Genomic DNA, 21068 nt, shown 5'->3' with positions numbered 1-21068 from the left:
TTGACAGATGCTCGATGAACACCCTGGGAATGAGATCCAAGAGGCAGTAATAGTGACTGCTCTAACAGCCAGCACATCGGCTGTGTGCTTATTCCCCACTGTATAAACATATTTATTCAGCACTGGGGAAATTATAGCAGTGATGAGGACAGATACAGTCCCTGACCTCATGAGGTTGATATGCTGTTAACCAAGGACAAAAAACAAACAGATCAATAGATCAAGAAAGCCATGGGTTTTTTTGTTTTTTTTTTTAGACAGGGTCTTGCTCTGTTGCCCAAGTTGGAGTGCAGTGGGGTGATCATGGTTCACCGCAGCCTCGACCTTCCAGTCTCAAACAATCCTCACGCCTTGGCCTCCCAAGTATCTGGGACTATGGCATGCAGCACCACACCTGGCTAATTTATTTTTATTTTATTTATTTATTTTGCCTGTTAGACCTTCCTTGATTTCTTTTCTTTTTTTTTTTTTTTTTTTTTTTTTTTAACAGACTGGGTTTTGACACGTTACCCAGGCTGTTCTTAGCTCCTGGCCTTAAGTGATCTTCCCACCTCGGCCTCCCCAAAGTGCATGTTTACAAGCATGAGCTACCCTAGCTGGCCAAAAAAAAGCAATGTATACTTTATGTTAATAATATTGCATTGTGGGCCGGGCACAGTGGCTCACACCTGTAATCCCAGCACTTTGGGAGGCCGAGATGGGTGGATCACCTGAGATCAAGAGTTCGAGACCAGCCTGACCAACATGGAGAAACCCCGTCTCTACTAAAATTAGCTGGGCGTGGTGGCGCATGCCTATAATCGCAGCTACTCAGGAGGCTGAGGCAGGAGAATCGCTTGAACTCGGGAGGCAGATTTGCAGTGAGCCGAGATCGCGCCATTGCACTCCAGCCTGGGAAACAAGAGCAAAACTGTCTCAAAAATAATTATCATATTGCATCATTGTTTATTGAAAATTTGTCAAGAAAGGAGATTTTAGATACTCTCACTACACACACAATTATGGAAGGCAATGGATAAGTTAATTGCTTAATTGTCATAATTATTTCACTGTGTACATGTATATCAAAACAGCAGGCTGTACACCCTAAATATATAAAATAAACACATACTGTATCGTCAGATAGTGATAAATCCTATCACTATCGCTACCTGACAATACAGTATGTGTTTATTTTATATATTACTTACATTTATGTTTTACCTATGGGTAAAATATGGGACAAAGAGGAGCAGGAGGTCCTGTTGGAGAGCACCTGATGCCCAATAAGGATTTATAAGTATTTATTAAAGAATAGCAAAAACTGGACGGTTGATTCACTCTGTATTTAATGAAATGATCTGGTTATTCTCAAAAGATTCCATGAGACGGATTTCTTCAGTTTACAGAGGAGGAAACTGAGGCATAGAGGGATAACCTAATGCGTCTCTATATAGACATGGAAACTGCAACCGAGAGAGGGGACCCAGCACTGAGGTCCCCGGAAATGGTCATTTTTAGGCTTGGAGGGGCGAGGCCAAGGGTCAGCGCGCTGGCCTATGACGTCATCGGGACGTTAAACGCCGTAAGATCACCTGGACGTAGCCCTATTTCCCTTCCCGCACAGGTCCTTTCATAGTCGGATATGTGCCCAACCAAGCCGCTCATTGGTTAGTTGTTCCGTCAATCCATTTCATTCCTGCAGTCTTCCGCCCCGCCCACTTAAGCTCACCTTTGATAGGCTGGCGCGGCCGTCACTTCAGAAAGGTCCGCATTCCTTCCGCCTTTCTCTAGGACACCGAGGGAGAGGAGGGTGGATATCAAGCGGCGCCCACCCCCCGGAGCACTATTTTCGTCTCTGATTGGCTCAGCTGGGTGCCAGTCGCTACTCCACCCGCTGCTGATAGGCCATCCAAGCGCCGCTCTGCGCGGCGCCGGCCCCGCCCCCGTCGGGTGTTTGTGGTGGGGCTGCGGAGTCGCCGATCCCGCCGGAAGCGCCAGGACAATGGGGACTCGGGACGACGAGTACGACTACCTATTCAAAGGTGAGGCTGGTGGGGCAGAGACAGGCGAGGGCGTGGCAGCGAGGCGACGGGCAGACGGGCCAAGGCCGCGCTTCAGGCCGCTGGGCCCAGCCGGAGCCCGGGGCTTGGGGCCCGGCGGGTCAGGTAGCTTGGAAAGCCGGGGCCAACCGGGCTCCATCAGCTTCGGGCTCGTGTGCGCAGCCATGCGGAGCTGGCGGCACGGAGAGACCTGGGGGACCCAGGATGTGCCAGGGCGGGGCCGGGGCCTAGAGGGGGTGGGGCCCGGGGCGGTGGGAGAGGGCGTTGGGGGCGGGGCCTCTGGAGGGGGTGGGACGTTCCCGGGATTTGGCGGGCCGGGCTGGGTTAAAAGCGTGATTCGGGATTGGGGCGGGGTTTTTAGAGGCGGGGGCTAAGACGTGATGGGCGTGACCAATAGGGGGTTTGGCCTGCTAAAATGGGGGCGGGACTCACGAAGCTAGTCCTGATTGGGGCAGCGTGTTTGGGGCGGGGCCCGAGAGAGGCGGGGCAGACAATCGGGGTGGGTCGAGATGAGAGCCTGGGGGTGAGGTATATGGTGGCTGGAGCCTTGGACTGGGGTGCAGAGCCGGGATTGAGTGGAGAGGTAACCGTGTGTGCAACGAGAATTCCATCTCTTCACTCAGAACTCTCAACAGCGCTAATCCAGTACCTGCACTTTTCTGAGCACTTTATGTGAATGAACTCATTTAAATACTCACTGCAGCCCTTTGAGGTTGATGTTAACCTTAACCAGCCTCTCTTTTTATACATTTGGAAACTGAGGCCCAGAGTGACAAAGACACAGTTTATAAGTGTTGGAGCCCGACTGAGCCCAGGCCACCTGTGGGCCTTACCGCTTTGCCTTAGGGTGCTTGTGGCCAGCATCTGGGACTTGTGGTTGTCAGATCACCTTCTTCCAACATGTGTGCACTGATGGCCAGGGCCCCAGCCAGCCTGCTGGAGGGTCTTCCCCGCCCCAGGGACTGAGGGGGCTCTAGGAGCATCAAATAAGGCTTAGGTAGATCGGGCAGCCATTGCCCTTTTGGAGACAGCTGGGCGTGAGTTTCCTCCAGCTGGAGGAAGCTGGAGTCCTTCTCAGCTGAGCCTTCTGTGCCAAGCTAGACTCTGGCCTGGTCCTCTGCCCTTATTGCTGGGCTCACTGGCTGCCATTGGCAGCCCTTGAGGGCTAACCCCTGGACCCAAGGTGCCTTGGCCCTGTGGCCTGCTCTATGAGGGTCTGCATCCCATGCCAGCTGTTGGTATCTTTACCTCACTGGGCCATCCCTCTGAGTGTGCTCTGTGGCCTGTACCAGGCGTGGCTGGACCTTGTGTCTGGTCTCATCCAGCATCTTGGGGTTGTGGGAAATGGGGGGGAGGTCTCCCCACCTGGGATGTCCGTGTAGCAGAGGGCTTCTGTGCAGAGGGAGAGGAAGTGTCTATGCAACAGCCTAGAGTCATCCCACAGCACTGAGGGTTCTGGCAGCTGCACACAGGTTGATACTGTCACCAGTAGGTGATGTTCTGTGGTCAGCAGGTGCCAGCCCCAAGGTCTTGCCCTCATGGCAGGAGGAAGGGTTTGGAGACTGGGGATCTGCAGGCCCATCTGGTGACAGAGGGACTAGACTTTGGGTCTGGCTGAGCAGGTGCTATCTCCACTCAGTCCGCCCTGAAGCAGCTGCTCCCAGGTCCTAGCTGGGCACCCACCCAGACGTGGCACTGCTAGGGAAGGGGGTGTTGCTCCCACTTGCCCCATCCAGTTTTCTGCAGTCATCGCTGCTTGTTATTTTCGCCCCTTTGCTGTTTTCAATGACCCAGCTCCAAGTGTTTGCCCAATTCATGATTTTGCCCTTTGGGTTATTTCCTTGAAGTGTGTTCCCAGCAGAACAGTTAGTGGGTCAGGAGCAACGGAGAGGCTGTGCTGTTCCCGGGACTCATCTGCAGAGACTGCTTCCTGGAAACACTGATCCAGCTTCTGCAGCAGCTGGCATGCATCGGGCGGGCAGTAGGGGGCAGGGGTGTGTCTGCCCCACTGCCCTCCCCCCTGGCCTCCTTTTACTGAGTCTAGCAGGTGCTCTGCTGACCTCAAGCCAGTTGGTAGCAAAAATCTAACCCACAAGGTCAGCATTTCCCAGACTGCTCATCTGCTGTCTCACCTTCACAGCTGTGTCTCATCAGAGGGCCTTCTCTGTTCTCTTTCAATATTTGTATTCTTTCTTTTTCCTTCTTTTTTTATTCTTTTTTGAGATGGAGTCTCACTCTGTTGCCCCAGGTTGGAATGCAGTGGTACGATCTCTGCTCATTGCAACCTCCACCTCCCCAGTTCAAGTGATCATCTCCTGTCTCAGCCTCCTGAGTAGCTGGGATTAAGCGCTGCGACGCCTGGCTAATTTTTGTATTTTTAGTAGAGATGGTGTTTCACCATGTTGGTCAGGCTGGTCTTGAACTCCTGACCTTGTGATCCACCTGCCTTGGCCTCCCCAAGTGCTGCGATTACAGGCATGAGTCACCGTACCTTGCCCCTGCCTTGTTTATTTTGGTGCCCACATCACGCACTGGCTCCTTGACCTCAGCAGTCGAGGCCAGCAGATCCCCTGGGTGATGCCCCATGTGCCGTTTGTTTTTCCTCTGTGAATATTCTCCCCCATTCCCCTAGGAATTACACTGTTGATATGTACTAATTATAAAACCTCACATTTATCCTCCTAACATTTTCTCCTTTAGCCACGGGCCATTTTCACCGCCTGCCACTAATTGCCTCGGGCACCCCAGGTTTCTCCTCTGATGGACTCAGGGCTGTGGGGTTCACCGTAGGTGCAGCTGTCTCCCCAAGGGCCACTGAGGCCCTCCCAGAACCCTTCCCCTATCCCAGAGCCCCTGACCAATCAGGACTCACCTGGCCCTGGCAGACATGGGTCATAGGGAAAATGGGCTGCAGCTGCCCCAGGTCCTGTGCCTTGGGTTTTGTCTATCCCTCCCCTGCCCAAGGAGAAGGTGGCTGCTGTCTCCAGGGATCAGACCCAGACCTGGCCGGTGCTTCCCTTTCTCTGCTGAGGTTCTCGAGGCAGTTCCGAGCCCTCGATCCTCAACAAACTCTCACAGCGGGCTGCTGTTCTGTTTGCTGTTTTGGGGACCCAAAATACCATCTTCTCTGCTTAGAATGGGGGCCTCTCCTATGCCCTGGCTTTGGACACTTCCCCAGAGAAGAGCTGAGACAAGAGTGCCCCTTGTATCTGCTCCCTGAGGCCTAGATGCTTAGGACCAGCTTTCCAGAGGAAGACTGAGGCATTGCTTGGCTCCACCAGGCTCTGCCCGGAATGGGGCACCATTCCCCTGAAGGACCCCTCAGTCAGCCTGAGCATGAGGGTCTGGGCCCCAGGGCAGCCACATTGTCATGGGGCAGGCCAGGATACTCAGGATTTCTCAGAAGTGCCAGCTCTTTGTTTTTGACAACTGGGCTTGCCTGCTCTGTCAGCCAAGTGGCATGTCTGGGGTAAGGGGGGCTGCTTCCCAGCCAGTGAAGCCACCAACTTCTGTGGCAATGCTGGGAGCTATGTCCTCAAGGGTTCTTTATTTCTCCAAGACAACAGATTGCTTGTGTCCTAGACAATGACGTTTTCATTCCCAGCCTGCATACTGGACCTGCCCCGCTGGCCACCTCTCTGCGTCGGGTACCCAGTGCCAGGGACTGGCTGGGCAGCTCAGCCTCTCTGCCATTTACCTGTTTTGTCGCTCAGGCTGGAGCGCAGTGACTTAGTCTCGGCTCACTGTAACCTCCACCTCCCGAGTTCAAGTGATTCTCCTGCCTCAGCCTCCCGAGTAGCTAGGACGACAGGCTTTCACTGCCGCCATGCCTGGCTAATTTTTTTTTTTTTTTTTTGAGATGGAGTTACCCAGGCTGGAGTGCAATGGCGCGATCTCGGCTCACTGCAACCTCCGCCTTCTGGGTTCAGGCAATTCTCCTGCCTCAGCCTCCTGAGTAGCTGGGATTACAGGCACGCACCACCATGCCCAGCTAATTTTTTGTATTTTTAGTAGAGACGGGGTTTCACCATGTTGGCCAGGCTGGTCTCAAACTCCTGAGCTCAAGTGATCTGCCCACCTCAGCCTCCCAAAGTGCTGGGATTACAAGCGTGAACCACCACACCTGGCCTGCCATTTACCTGTCAGTGGCTGTTTGTCCCTTGCTCTGACCTGGTCACTCTGGGTTGAGTGTCCCCAGCTGTTCAGGGAGAATGACAATGTTTACATCTGTCTCTAGGGAAGCCCTGAGAATGTCAGGTGAGGCCTCCAAAGCACTGGCGACCCAGCCTCGCCAAGGTACTCAAGAGTGTTGGCCAAGCTGGGGCAAAACTGATGGAGCCAGGTGCTATGGCTCACGCCTGGAATCCCAGAATTTTGGGAGGCTGAGACGGGTGGATCACTTGAGGTCAGGAGTTCGAGACCAGGCTGGCCAACATGGCGAAACCCCATCTCTACTAAAAATACAAAAATTAGCCATCGTGGTGAACACCTGTAATCCCAGCTACTTGGGAGGCTGAGGCAGAAGGATCTCTTGAACTCAGGAGGGGGAGGTTGCAGTGAGCCGAGATGGTCTCAGTGCACTCCAGCCTGAGTAAAGGAGATTCAGTCTCAAAAAAAAAAAAAAAAAAAAAGAAAACTGATGGGCTGAGGAGCCCCTGAGGTTGTATAACTGGGGCAAGGCTGGAAGGGAGTGAGGGTGTTGGGGGGATACCCAGGCAGGGCCCAAACTTCCTGTCTTGGTTCCTGAGGACATGAGAACTGAGCAGACTTCCCCGGCCTTGGCCAGGCTCCTGTAGCTGCCATGGAAAGAGGTTAAGGTTGGTGGTGTGATTGGTGGTCCCCATGGTGAGTCCATCCTGCCCCCTGTGGCCTGGGAGCCCATTTTTTCGTTCCTACTGACTTGGTTGGGAGGCCCAGGGCCACACGCCCACATTCATTCAACCTCTTTCCGTCTCTCTCTTTTTTTTTTTTTTTTTTGAGATGGAGTCTTGCTGTGTCACCCAGCTTGGAGTACAGTGGCACAATCCTGGCTCACTGCAAGCTCCGCCTCCCAGGTTCAACTGATTCTCCTGCCTCAGCCTCCTGAGCAGCTGAGACTAGAAACGCCTGCCACCACGCCTGGCTAATTTTTGTATTTTTCATAGAGATGGGGTTTTACCATGTTAGTCAGGCTGGTCTCAAACTCTTGACCTCAAATGATCCGCTTGCCTCAGTCTCCTCAAGTGCTGGGATTATAGGCATGAGCCACTGTGCCTGGCCATCTTTCTGTCTTTCTCTGAAGTCCACTTTGTAGCCCTGTGCTGGGCACCTATGGTGACGTGAGAGAATGCTGGTCCTATTGTCATAGGTCTTGCGGGCCAGGCCAAGTAGTAGTCTTTGGGGAGAGGAGAGGCCTGAACCGAGGGGTCTTGAGGGATGAGTAGGAGTTTGCCGGCTGCCCGATGCCATGGGAGCTGGGGTGCCCGGAACCTCAATCTCCGCCCCATAAGGCAGAACTAAGACCCCCAAGCCACATGCTGGGGTTGGAGTAGGACAGTGAGCACAGCAGTGAGTTGGGAAGGAAAGAACCCAGGCTGCAGATGCAGAAGACCTGGGTTCAAATACTGCCTGGATCACTTCCCAGGCGGGTTGCTCCAGACAAGTCACTTGGGGCGCACCATTGGGAGGTGGGAGTGGGCCCACAAATATGTGTAGATTCAGGATCCTGCTCTGCCCCGTACCCCATTCTCCATCCAAGCCTCAGTTTCCTCATCTGTAAAAATGGGCTACATGAGCCCTCTGCGAAGTAATGCGCACCAAGAGCTTTCTTTTTTTTTTTTTTTTTTTTTTTTTTGAGATGGAGTCTTGCTGCCCAATCAGCCTGGGCAGACTGGCAAAAAATAAATGCCACCTGACAGGCGAGAGAGTGGCAAGGGTGACAGAGGAAGAGCTGGGTCAGGGAACAGGGTAATTTGGGGAGTAGGGTTTTAGTAGCATAGCAGGGAAGGCCTTCTTGACCAAGTGGCATTTAAAGGACCACATGAAGGAGATGAGGGAGGGAGCCAGGTGGGTGCCTGGAGAAGAGTGTTTCTGGCAGAAGGAACAGCCCGTGCAAAGGCCCTGGGGCAGGATCACACATGGCATATTGGAGGAACAGCATGGAGGCCTGTGTGGTGGGAGCAGAGTGATCCAGTGGGCTAGACGGAGGAGAGAGGGAGGAGGTTGAGGACCTTGTGGGCATTGGGGAGGACTGGGGCTTTTCCTTTGCCAGATGTGGGAGCCATGGAAGGTTGTCTGCAGAGGAGGGAGGGAGGTGCCCTGGCGTGGTTCTCACAGGCGCCGTGGCTCAGTACTCACAGGCGCCCTCTGGTGGCTGTTACAGGAGGACAGCCTTTTGGTTGATGAGAGTGAACACAGGGACCCCACACACGATACCTTCCAAGATCTGAGAGTCTGGAATGGAATAGCCCAGGGAGAGACAGTGGGGTACACTGCTCATCCTCCCTTCTCTTGGATCTCGGATATGCTGAAGAATTGGCTCTGAGATGTGAAGGAAAGGAAGGAGTCGGGAATGACTCCAGGTTTTTGGCGCGAATGCCTGGTAGGACCAAGCCACAGTTAAACAAGATAGAGAGGGGAGGAAGGGGTGGGTGAGCGGGCTTAGCGAGCAATCGGGAGCTTGGCTTTACTCTACTGGGTATGAGGGGCCTGGGCCCTCGAAGAGACATGAAGGAGGCAGTGGGCACGGCAGTCTGGCCTTCTAGGGAGAGTGGTAATGTAGCAGTTGCCAGCCCAACGCTGGTGTTTACAGCCATGAACCTGGATAGGGTCACCTGGCGAGTGGGTGTGGACAGAGATGCCTGTCCTGGGGCTCCCTGATGTTCAAAGGCGTAGTGAGAGTGGCTGCGAGGTGGGGAGTCAGGGTACACCTGAAGGCGGGGAAGGAGGGAAAGCTGCTGGGTGCCTGTGGTTCGGGCCTGGAGGGTGCTGAGGCTGACACTGACTGTTGGGGGCAAAAGCATGCTTGGTTTGAGCTCTAGGACTGGGGGGATAGCAGGTGGAATGAGTGAGTGTAGATGGCACATTCTAGGAGGTTCAGAGTCTGGAGAGGAGAGAATCAGGCAGTGCCCAGAGCAGGAAGTGGGGTCAAGAGAGAATGTTTTCTAGAGGGAGAATTCCAAGTGTGTAGATACAGCCCTACAGTGTGGCAAGGGGAAGGGCAGAACAGAACTGCCTGTTGGGTTCCAGACTCTGCTCCCTCAGTGTGGCAGGGGTCCCAGGTAGGGCTGGGGACCTCTGGGTCAGCCAGGGCTCAGCCCGGCTGCCAGCACCTCCCTGAGCTCAGGAGGGCCAGCCATGCCCATCTCTGCCCGGATGAGGAAGCGTCATCCTCATTGGATGCCCCCAACTCCTTGGGACCAGGGGGTGACCAAGCCACTGGGCCAACCCACCTTCAGGTGCCAGGGCTCAAGCCCCATACTTGGGGGTTCACGGGGCTTCTGGCTGGGGACTCTTCTGGTTGGCTGTATTCAGATGCACACACACACCAATCTCCTCCGAATGGTATGTTCTGCATCTGGGGGCAGCCCATCCAGGCCCCACCTCAGAGCCCGGGGCAGCTGGGCCCCTAGGGACAGTGCTTCCATGCCTGGGACAGAAAACACTTTACAGGGCGGGTCACCCCTGGCCTGACCAGCTGGCACCTGCTATGCTTAGGGAACACGCTCCTGGTGTCCCCTGGCCAGCATGAGACAGGCCTGCTGCGCACCCCGTGTAGACCGGGCTCAGGCTCCCTTTCCCTGGGAGCTGTTGCTCACCAACCCTTATCTTCCTCCCATCCATGCTGCACTGACTCCCTTCTGGGCCGGGATTTGCATCTTGCCAAGCTGTTCTGCTGTACACCCGCCTCCTGGGACAACGCATACCTGTGTTGGAGCCCTGTGAGGAGCTGTGCACACGCGCGGACTGCCCCTTGAACGAGGACATGGCCTTGGCTGGAGTTCCCTGCAGCTCAGCAGGGGACATGACGCTGGGGCAGGGGTGGTGGGAAGTGGCCGCAGGCTCCTTCTTCCAGGCTGCGGCCTCCAGGCACATTCCTTTTCCTCACTCTGCGATCTGTGCCAAAGCTGGATGCGGGTTTGCTGCACCAGGAGGGGTGTGGGGGTTGGGGTGGGGGGAGTGCCTCATGCCCTGTCACTTACCATCTGTAGCAGTGACCCTTCCCAAGCCCTGACCAGAAACCACAACAACCATGACGACTGTCCATTCGTGTCCCTTCCTGCGCGATGCCTGCACATTTTTTCTGGGTTGGGGAGACAGAATCTCTGTTGCCCAGGCTGGAGTGCAGTGGTATAATCTCGGCTCACTGCAACCTCGACCTCCTGGGCTCAAGTGATTCTCCCACCTCAGCCTCCTGTATAGCTGGGGCCATAGGCACCCACCACCACGCCAGGCTAACTTTGGTATTTTTTATAGAGATGGGGTTTCACCATGTTGGCCAGGCTGGTCTCAAGCTCAAGTGATCTGCCTGCCTTGGCCTCTCAAAGTGCTATTTGACAGGCGGGATCCACCGTGCCTGGCCATGCCTGCTCTGACTTCCTCCTCCTGTGACTGCCTCCCTGTTCACACATTTGGAAAAAGCAGTGCAGAGGTGAGGTGACTTGCCCAGGGTCACCTGGCTCAGGAGCCTTCTCAAGCCGTGTCTGGCTGCCCGGCCACCAGGCTGCAGGTGGAGGCCCAGGGTTGATGGATCTCGAGCCACCCTGCCTGCCTGGCTGCCTGGGTCCCCATGATCCACCTGGGACAGCCCTGCTTCGAGGACGAGAGAGAGGCAGGTGTTGTGTTAACTGCAGTGGCTGTTTCTGGAAGGCAGGAGCCTCTCTTTGCTTCTGCATTACTTAGCATGGTGCCTGCAGGTTCCCAGCTCCAGGCACCTCCGAATCCTCCACACCATTAGCTGCTGCACTGGTGCAGCGCTCAGGGAGCCTGTAGGAAGGTTCTGAGGGTGGTCGTGGGTGGAGCATGGGGACTCACAGAACCTCGCCTCCCCTCCCAGTGGTGCTCATCGGGGACTCGGGCGTGGGCAAGAGCAACCTGCTGTCCCGCTTCACCCGCAACGAGTTCAACCTGGAGAGCAAGAGCACCATTGGTGTGGAGTTCGCCACCCGCAGCATCCAGGTGGACGGCAAGACCATCAAGGCGCAGATCTGGGACACCGCCGGCCAGGAGCGCTACCGCGCCATCACCTCCGCGTGCGTGTCAGCGGCCTGGGCAGGGATGCTGAGATGCGGGGGCGTGGGCAGGCGGCGCATGGGCAGGCGGCACATGGGCTTGGAAGAATGTGTAGGAGTTGGGCAGGAGAAGGGGAGAGCGTGCCCCAAGAGCAAGGAGTGAGGCTGGAAGAACACCCCAGCCATGCACTGTAGGACCCTAAAGCAGACCAGCGCCCAGCCTTGGCCACTCTGGGGGTATCTCTGGGTACTGAGTGCAGTGAGGATCTGGCTCCAGCCACTCCACCTTGCCGCTGCCTCTGCCCAGCCAGCTCCCCAGCCTTCCTCCTCCCCTAGCTCCCCTCTGCTGCAACTCACACCTTGTCCCACACCCCTCCTGTCCTCCCGCCCAGGCCCCACTTCCCCACAAAGGCCTCCCAGACATCAGGACCCACTCAGCTGCCTTTTTCAGGACCTCTCCCAAGCCCCCCAGCCATTCCCACCACCATGGACTCTCTGTCGCCTCGAGGTCCTTGGCTCCCATCTTTATCCCTCGGGTGCATCTGTCTATCTGTCATCCCCTCTTTTTTTGAGACAGACAGAGTCTTGCTCTGTCGCCCAGGCTGGGGTGCAGTGCCACAATCGCAGATCAGTGTACCCTCGATCTCCCAGGCTCAAGTGATCCTCCTGCCTCAGCCTCCTGAGTAGCTGGGGCTATAGGCATGCACCACCATGCCTGGCTTATATTATTTTAATATATTTGTTTGTTTATTTATTTATTTTATTTTGAGATGGAGACTTGCTCTGTCACCTGGGCTGGAGTGCGTGCAGTGGCGTGATCTCGGCTCACAGCAATTTCTGCCACCCTGGATCAAGCGATTCTCCTGCCTCAGCCTCCTGAGTAGCTGGGATTACAGGCGCCTGCCACCACGCCTGGCTAATTTTTGTATTTTTAGTAGTGACTATATTGGCCAGGATGGTCTCGAGCTCCTGACCTTGTGATCCACCCACTTCAGCCTCCCAAAGCGCTGGGATTACAGGCGGGAGCCACCATGCCCAGCCTTATTTTTTTGAAAGACAGGGTCTTGCTGTTGCCCAGGTTGGAGTGCAGTGATGTGATCATAGCTCACAAGGAATTCAGCCTTGAATTCCTCCTGAGTTCAAGCGATTCTCCCACCTCAGCCTCCCAAAGTGCTGAGATTAGGTGTTTGTCTCCTCAGAGGGCTGAGCCTGGCCCTGCATGGTAGGCAGTGGCCTTTTCTCTGCACAGCTGCAGTTTCCTTCTCCCCAGCTTTTTTTTTTTTTTAAAGACGGGTCTTGCTCTGTCCCCCAGGCTGGAGTGCAGTGGTATGCTCTCGGCTCACTGAAATCTCTGCCTCCCAGGCTCAAGTGATCCTCCCACTCAGCTTCCCGAGTATCTGGGATTACAGGCACGTACCACCACACTTGGCTAATTTTTATATTTTTCTAGTACAGACAGGGTTTCACCATGTTGGCCAGGCTGGCCTGAAACTCCTAGCCTCAAGTGATCTGCCCTCCTAAACCTCCCAAAGTGCTGGGATTATAGGCATGAGCCACCACGCCTAGCCCCTTTTTCCCTTTTTTTGATGACCTCATGGTATCTTCTATCCCCAACCCCCACATTCCCTCCTCAGGCCCCCACATTTCAGAGCTGGATCCAGGGAGCAGAGCTGGGGCCTCTAGACACACACCCTTCCCTTGAAGCCACAATGGTTGGCCCTGGGCGTGACGTGTGCTGTTATCCCAAGAGGCTGCCACTGCCCACGGTCCCCCTTCAGAGTGGCTCACGGGCCCCTGACCCTGCAGGTACTATCGCGGTGCTGTGGGCGCCCTGCTGGTGTACGACATCGCCAAGCACCTGACCTATGAGAACGTGGAGCGCTGGCTGAAGGAGCTTCGGGACCATGCAGATAGCAACATCGTCATCATGCTGGTGGGCAACAAGAGTGACCTGCGCCACCTGCGGGCTGTGCCCACCGACGAGGCCCGAGCCTTTGCAGGTGAGCAGATGGAGACACAGACATCAGAGGTGTCTGGAAGGCAGGACAACCCCTCAGTGTGGGGACCTGGCCACAGCCCTGGCATCCCTTCCCTGAGGAGTGGCTCATGTCCTCGGCCAGGTGGGTGAGCGGGGTCCCTGAGAGCGTGTGGGAGTATCACCCCGTTTCCCTGCCCACCTGGGCATTATTCTCTGTTCCAGAAAAGAACAACTTGTCCTTCATCGAAACCTCTGCCTTGGATTCCACCAACGTAGAGGAAGCCTTCAAGAACATCCTCACAGGTGGCTGGGGGGCCGGATGGGTGTGGGCAGGGCACCAGCCAGGCAGCGAGGAACAGGACCACTCCGAACTTTCACTGGTTTTGTTCGTTTGTTTGATTTTTGCTTTCTTTCTTTTTTTTTTTTTGGTCATTGGGGGGATGGAGTCTTGCTCTTTTGCCCAGGCTGGAATGTGGTAGCTTAATTTCAGCTCACTGCAACCTCCATCTCCCAGGTTCAAGCGATTCTCCTGCTTTAGCCTCCTGAGTAGCTGGGATTACAGGCGCGTGCCACCACACCCAGCTAATTTTTGTATTTTTAGTAGAGATGGGGTTTCATCATGTTGGCCAGGATGGTCTCTATCTCTTGACCTTGTGATCCGCCTGCCTCAGCCTCCCAAAGTGCTGGGATTACAGGTGTGCGCCGCCATGTCTTGCTAATTTTTGTATTTTTAGTAGAGCCAGTTTTACCATGTTGGCCAGGCTGGTCTCGAACTCCTGGGCTCAAGTGATCTGCCTGCCTCGGCCTCCCAAAGTGCTGGGATTGCAGGTGTGAGCCACTGCACCTGGCCTGTTTGTTTGATGTTTTTTCTACCACCATCCCTAACCTTTGTTTGTTAAACCTGCCGACCCACATGGACACTTCACAGGGTCAGACAAGCTTTAGCCTTTGCTGGCACTGGGGACACAGAGACACCCCCCTGCCCAGTCCCAGTTCCTGGAGAGGGGCCCTACCTTGACTCTTGGCCCTTGGGGGAGGCGGGTGGCCTCAGGGACCTGTAGCCCTTTGGCTTCTGGGAGTTTACCTCTGAGGGAGAAGGGTGCTTCTGGTCTTAGAGAGTGAGGCCAGGGCTGGCTGTGACCAGATGTGGGTCCTGCCCCGGCTGGGTGTGCAGCCCTGTCCTTGTTACCCCTGATGTGATGGGGGCACTGTGGGGACCTGGAGAGGAGCTCTGGAGTCCTGCAGGGAGGGGCCCCCTCGGCAGGCAGGCACACGCTGGCTCACCCGACATCCCCCTGTGCCCCCTTGGCAGAGATCTACCGCATTGTGTCACAGAAACAGATCGCAGACCGCGCCGCCCACGACGAGTCCCCTGGGAACAACGTGGTGGACATCAGCGTGCCGCCCACAACGGATGGACAGAAGCCCAACAAGCTGCAGTGCTGCCAGAACCTGTGACCCCTGCACCTCCATCCGCCTCTCCCATGGTGTCCTCCGGCCCCTCCCTGCTGTCTCTCTGTGGCCGGCTGGCTCCAGCCCTCCCAGTGAGCTCTGCATGGCCGGGCTGGGGCCCAGGAAGGACAGGAGCCAGTGCTACCCCCGTCCTGCCTGGGAAAAAGCTAGAAACCCTGGTTTGCTGCACCCACCCAACTCGGGTCCCCTCGGGCGTCTTGGCCAGGTGGGGAGGGTGGCAGGATGGACAGGGCTGGCCAGAGATGAGGAGGATGGGCGCATGGTGCCGGCTTCTCAACTTTTCCTCGGCAGACTCCAGGGAGTGATTGCCTCCCTCCCTGTGTGGCTGGGTGACCCAGCCAGCCCATTGTCCCCAGCCAGAACCCTGTTCCAGTCCAAAGCCCCAAGAACCAGGCAGCGGGGTCCAGGGCAGGCGGAACCCCCCAGGCTCTCGGCACCCACCCGCTCCTCCGCGAATAGCAGCTCGCACAGGCCTCCCACCTCTGCCTGTTGATTGATGCAGGGAGAAGCCCGTCACCCTCTCCCCTACCCATCTCCTGCACGCAGCGTGCCCTCTTGGCCCTCCCACTCCCCCTCCTCTGTCTCATTTCCCCTCTGGTCTGGAACCTGTTTGCAAGTGAAGCAATATCTCCATGTTTTGTATATACAACCGCTCTTGTAGCCTTTGGTTTTTGTTATTGTAGAGAAACACAGATTCTTTATACACTTTGTAAGATTTATGCCGAACCCCAGCTCTCGACCTCTTCTTCTCCCTGTGGCCCCTGCACTGTTGCCCCCCGTCCCTGTCCCCTCGCCCATTACTAAAATGTATAATCCAACTTCCTGTACAGAAACTTGCCGCTGCGCCTCTGTCTTCTTTCTTTCCACCAGGTGCCCACTCCTGGGCCAAGGCCCCTCTCGCTGCATGTTCCCCAATGCAGGCCAGACCCCACATTTCCACGGCCCAGCCCAAGAGGGAAAGGGAGGACCCCAGCACCTGCCAAGGGCAGCTTAGAGGCCCCCTGAGCTGGCCCGGTGCATTTGGGGTGGGCCTTCTCCAGGCTGCTCCTATGGCAGGGAGGGAGGGAAGGCTGCAGCTTGTCCTTGACCTTAAACTCCCCAGTCCAAGGACCACAGGACTGCGGGCACCCCCTGGTGGGGATGGGATCCAAGGGCAGTGGCCAGGGTTTATCACTTTATCTCCTGCCAGGGCCGCCCCTCCCTTGGGGTCCTGATGAGGGGGGCTTGCCCTGCAACTGTTAGTGATACCAGCTGTCTCTACCCTAGACTGACACCAGAGGAGAACCTGGTGGGGGAATGCTGGGGACAGCAAAATGTGTGGCATGGGATTCCTCTTCCTAGGATTCAGCATCTCCCTCCATCTCACCCCTGCGGTGACCTTGGAACCAGTGTGAGCTCCCAGCATCTTTCCAAAAGCTCCAGCCGCTAGCGGAAGAGGCCACTCACACCTGGAGACCCCAGGGACACCTGAGAGAGGACAGTCCCATTCCCTCTTGATTCTAGACTCTGGCTGCCCTGCCTGGAGGGATGGGGGATTGCAGACATGTTTTCCCAGAATAGCTCCAGGCCGCCAGAAGCTGTTTAGATGGGAACTGGAGTGAGCCAAGGTGTGCACCCCAGGCCCAGGGAGCAGCCTGGCACAAAGCTAACTGGCAGAATCGGAGGCAGCTGTGCACCCTTGGCTCTGGGGCCCATTCACACAGACCCCAGGGAAGTGGATTCCCCTGCGTTTGGACAGAGTGGGTCATGTGGTGGACAGAGGCATTGGGTGCTAAGCAAGAAAGCACCTCAAGTTTTTTGTTTTGTTTGTTTGTTGTTTTCTGGGGGTTTTTTTTGTTTTTTTTTTTTTTAAGACAGAGTCACGGTCTGTTGCCAAGACTGGAGTGCAGTAGTACGATCTCTGCTCTCTACAACCTCTGCCTCCCAGGTTCAAGGGATTCTCCTGCATCAGCCTCTGGACTAGCTGGGACTAGAGGCATGTGCCATCACGCGTGGCTAATTTTCGTATTTTAGTAGAGATGGAGTTTCATCATGTTGGCCAGGCTGGTCTCGAACTCCTGACCTCAGGTGATCCACCCGTCTTGGCCTCCCAACGTGCTGGGAATACAGGCATGAGCCACTGCACCCAGCCTTAGCACCGTGAGTTTCAAGCAGTCAAAAGATCAACAAATATTTCTAGAGCCCCCGCTATCTGCTAGGCCTGAGGCGGGGACTGACTAATGTGTTCCGTGTCCCTTTAAGAGTCACAGGCCAGCAATGCCGTTTTAATTGATTTCAGTGATCTTTTATTTTTTATTTATTTATTTATTTTAAAGATGGGGTTTCTCCATGATGGCCAGGCTGGTTTTGAACTCCTGACCTCAGGTGATCCACCCACCTCGGCCTCCCAAAATGCTAGGATTACAGGTGTGAGCCACCTCGCCCAGCCATCTTTTATTTTTTTGAGATGGAGTCTTGCTCTAGTCCAGGGTGGAGTGCAGTGGCGAGGTCTCCGCTCACTGCAACCTCTGCCTCCCCGGTCCCAGTTCAAGCAGTTCTCCTACGTCAGCCTCCCAGGTAGCTGGGATTACAGGCACAAGCTACCATGCCCAGCCAATGTTTGTATTTTTTAGTAGAGACAGGGTTTGACCATGTTGGCCAGGCTGGTTTTGAACTCCTGACTTCAAGTGATCCACCTGCCTCAGCCTCCCAAAGTGCTAGGATTACAGGCATGGGCCACCACATCCAGCCCTGTTTTCCGTGATTTAATAAGCATATCATGCTCACTCTGCTAGGCCCTATTCTTAAATCTTTTATTATTATGGTAACATAGATATAACATAAACCTTACCTTTTTTGTTTGAGACGGAGTCTAGCTCTGTCACCCAGACTGGAATGCAACAGCGCGATCACGGCTCACTGCAACCTCTGCCTCTCAGGTTCAAGCGATTCTCCTGAGTTGGCCTCCCAAGTATCTGGGATTACAGATGCCCACCACCATACCCAGCTAATTTTTGTATTTTTAGTAGAGGTGGGATTTCACTGTATTGGGCAGGCTGGTCTCGAACTCCTGACCTTGTGATCCATCCGCCTCGGCCAGCCTCCCAAAGTGCTGGGATTACAAGTGTGAGCCAATATGCCCAGCCGTTTTTTTTGTTTGTTTGTTTCTTTGTTTTGTTTTTCTGAGACAGAGTCTCGCTCTGTCGCCCAGGTTGGAGTGCAGTGGCGCAATCTTGACTCACTGCAACTTCCACCTCCCGGATTCAAGTGATTCTCCTGCCTCAGCCTCCTGAGTAGCTGGGACTACAGTCACTTACCACCAAGCCTGGCTAATTTTTTTAATTTTTAGTAGAGATGGGGTTTCACCATGTTAGCCAGGATGGTCTTGATCTACTGACCTCGTGATCCACCCAATTCGACCTCTCAAAGTGCTGGGATTACAGGTGTGAGCCACCAGGCCCAGCCCTTTTATTTTTAGACAGGGTTTCCCTTTGTCACCCAAGCTGGAGTGCAGTGACATGATCTCGGCTCACTGAAACCTCCACCTCCTCCCAGGCTCAAGCCAACCTCCCACCTCAGCTTCCCAAGTAGCTGGAACTACAGATAAATGCCATGATGCCTGGTTAATTTTTGTATTTTTTGTAGAGGCGGGGGGTCTCACTATGTTGCCCAGACTGGCCTCGAACTCCTGGGCTCAAGCAATCCGCCCACCTCAGCCTCTCAAAATGTTGGCATTATAGGTATGAGCCACCATGCCTGGCCCATATGGCAATTCTTTTTTTTTTTTTTTTTTTTTTGAGACGGAGTCTCACTCATGTTACCCAGGCTGGAGTGCAATGGCGCGATCTCGGCTCACCGCAACCTCCGCCTCCTGGGTTCAGGCAATTCTCCTGCCTCAGCCTCCTGAGTAGCTGGGATTACAGGCACGCACCGCCATGCCCAGCTAATTTTTTGTATTTTTAGTAGAGATGGGGTTTCACCATGTTGACCAGGATGGTCTCGATCTCTTGACCTCGTGATCCACCCGCCTCGGCCTCCCAAAGTGCTGGGATTACAGGCTTGAGCCACCGCACCCGGCCCCCATATGGCAATTCTAAGTTTGCTTTTCTTAGAGACTGTGTTAAATCTTTCACACATCATTATTTGTTATTTCAACAACCCTAGGAGGTGGGCATAATATCCCAGCCCCTTTTACAGAAGTTAAGCAAATTATCTAAGGTCCCACAGTTAGTAAGATACAAACAGGTTTCAAACCCAGAGCTGTGTGTGTAACGGCTAAGTTATAAGTCTTCTCCTACTGTTTATTGAATACCAGCCATGAGCCAGAAAACTCTCAGAAGTGGATAAAATGCCCAGATAAAAGACTGAAAAGACAGACAGGCACAGTGGTGTGACCTGTAGTTCCAGCTACTCTGGGTCTGAAACAGGAGGCTTGCTTTCTTTTTCTTTTTTTTTGAGATGAAGTCTCACTCTGTTCCTTAGACTGGAGTGCAGTGGCATGATCTTGGCTCACTGCAACCTCTGCCTTCCGGGTTCAAGTGATTCTCCTGTCTCAGCCTCCCAAGTAGCTGGTATTATAGGTGCATGCCACTACGCCCAGCTATTTTTTTTTTTTTTTTGTAGTTTTAATAGAGAAAGGTTTCACCGTGTTAGCCAGGATGGTCTCGATCTCCTGACCTTGTGATCCGCCTGCCTCGCCCTCCCAAAGTGCTGGAATTATAGGCATGAGCCACCACAGACGGCCGACAGGAGGACTTCAAGTAGAAGCTGCCAATGAAAAACACAGAGAGGAGGATCACTTGAAACCAGGAGTTGCAGTCCAACCTGGGCCACATAGGAAGACCCAGTCTCTAAAAAAATAATAAGAAAAGCTGAGAGTATGGCTCATGCCTGTAATTCCAGCACTTTGGGACACCAAGGCAGGCAGATTGCATGAGCTCAGGAATGCGAGACCAGCCTGGGCGACTTGGTGAAACCCCATTTCTACAAAAATTAGCCAGGCATGGTGGCATGTATCTACTTGGGAGGCAGAGACAGGAAGATGAATTGAATTAGGGCGGTGGAGGCTGCAGTAAGATGTGGTTACAGCATGGACAACAGAGGTAGACACTCGCAATGAATGAATGAATGAATGGAGACTGGGACAAAGTATAGCAACATTTTTAAAGTATTTTATTATGGGTCACACATGGTGGCTCATGCCAGTAAGCCCAGCAATTTGGGAGGCTGAGGTGGTGGATCACCTGAGGTCAGGAGTTCAAGACCAGCCTGGTCAGCATGGTGAAACCCCATCTTTACTAAAAAATACAAAAAGTAGCCTGTCGTGGTGGCAGGCTCCTGTAATTTCAGCTGCCCGGGAGGCTGAGGCAGGGAGAATTGCTTGAATCCAGGAGACAGAAGTTGCAGTGAGTCAAGATCATGCCACCGTACTCTAGCCTGGGTGGCAGAGTAAGACCCTGTCCTTTTTTTTTTTTTTTTTTTGAGATGGAGTCTGGCTTCCATTGCACAGGCTGGAGTGCAGTGTCGCGATCTAGGCTCACTGCAGCCTGCACTCCCAGGTTCAAGTGTTTATTCTTCAACCTCCCAAGTAGCTGGGATTACAGACTCGTGCCACCATGCCTGGGTAATTTTTGTATTTTTAGTAGAGATGGAGTTTTGCCATGTTGGCCAGACTGGTCTCGAACTCCCAACCTCAGGTGATCCGCCCGCCTCGGCCTCCCAAAGTGGTAGGATCAGGAATTCAAGACCATCTTAGCCAACATGGTGAAACCCCATCTCTACTAAAAATGTAAAAACTTGAATTCCTGATCCCAGCACTTTACATGTGGTGGCGCAAGACTGTAATCCCAGCTACTTGGGTCGCTGAAGCAGGAGAATTGCTTGAACCCAGGGGCCAGAAGTTGCAGTGAGCCAAGATCCTGCCACTACACCCCAGCCTGGGTGACAGAGTGAAACTCCATCTCAAATATAAACAAACAAACAAATAAATAAAATCTGCCAGACACACTGGCTCATGCCTGTATGTGCATACCACCTGTATGTGCATAAAATTCTACCACTTTGGGAGGCTGAGGTGGGAGGATCATTTGAGCCCCAGAGCTCATGACTAGCCTGGACCACATAGCAAGCCCTGTCTCTATTATTATTTAAAAATTAAGGCCAGGTGCGGTGGCTCACACCTGTAATCCCAGCACTTTGGGAGGCCAAGGTGGGCGGATCACAAGGTCAGGAGTTCCAGACCAGCCTGGCCAAATGGTGAAACCCTGTCTCTGCTAAAAATACAAAATTTTAGCTGGGCATGATGGCAGGCGCCTGTAGTCCCAGCTACTCGGGAGGCTGAGGCAGGATAATCACTTAAACCCAAGTGGCAGAGGTTGCAGTGAGCCG

General features: G+C 54.3%; 1 protein-coding gene across 1 annotated transcript; it reads left to right on the top strand.

Moving 5' to 3' along the window:
* The first annotated feature begins 1768 nt into the window (after positions 1-1768).
* Positions 1769-15540, top strand: RAB11B (RAB11B, member RAS oncogene family). The gene is made up of 5 exons (XM_032251943.1): positions 1769-2024; positions 11077-11272; positions 13058-13251; positions 13452-13532; positions 14542-15540. Exons 1-5 carry the CDS (start codon positions 1985-1987, stop codon positions 14685-14687), a joined length of 657 nt encoding a protein of 218 aa, XP_032107834.1. The 5' UTR covers positions 1769-1984; the 3' UTR covers positions 14688-15540.
* The last annotated feature ends 5528 nt before the right edge of the window (positions 15541-21068 follow it).

Source organism: Sapajus apella, unplaced genomic scaffold (genome assembly GCF_009761245.1).
Source record: "Sapajus apella isolate SASKATOON/1434 unplaced genomic scaffold, GSC_monkey_1.0 scaffold77, whole genome shotgun sequence".
Taxonomy (NCBI): domain Eukaryota; kingdom Metazoa; phylum Chordata; class Mammalia; order Primates; family Cebidae; genus Sapajus; species Sapajus apella.
Note: the sequence above shows the minus strand (reverse complement) of the source record. Positions and strands in the feature narration are given on the sequence as shown.

Coding starts and splice junctions, on each gene's coding strand:
- RAB11B (XM_032251943.1), top strand. CDS start 1,985: ATGGGGACTCGGGACGACGAGTACGACTACCTATTCAAAG. Junction 2,025..11,076: donor GTACGACTACCTATTCAAAG/GTGAGGCTGGTG, acceptor CTCCCCTCCCAG/TGGTGCTCATCGGGGACTCG. Junction 13,252..13,451: donor CGAGGCCCGAGCCTTTGCAG/GTGAGCAGATGG, acceptor TCTCTGTTCCAG/AAAAGAACAACTTGTCCTTC.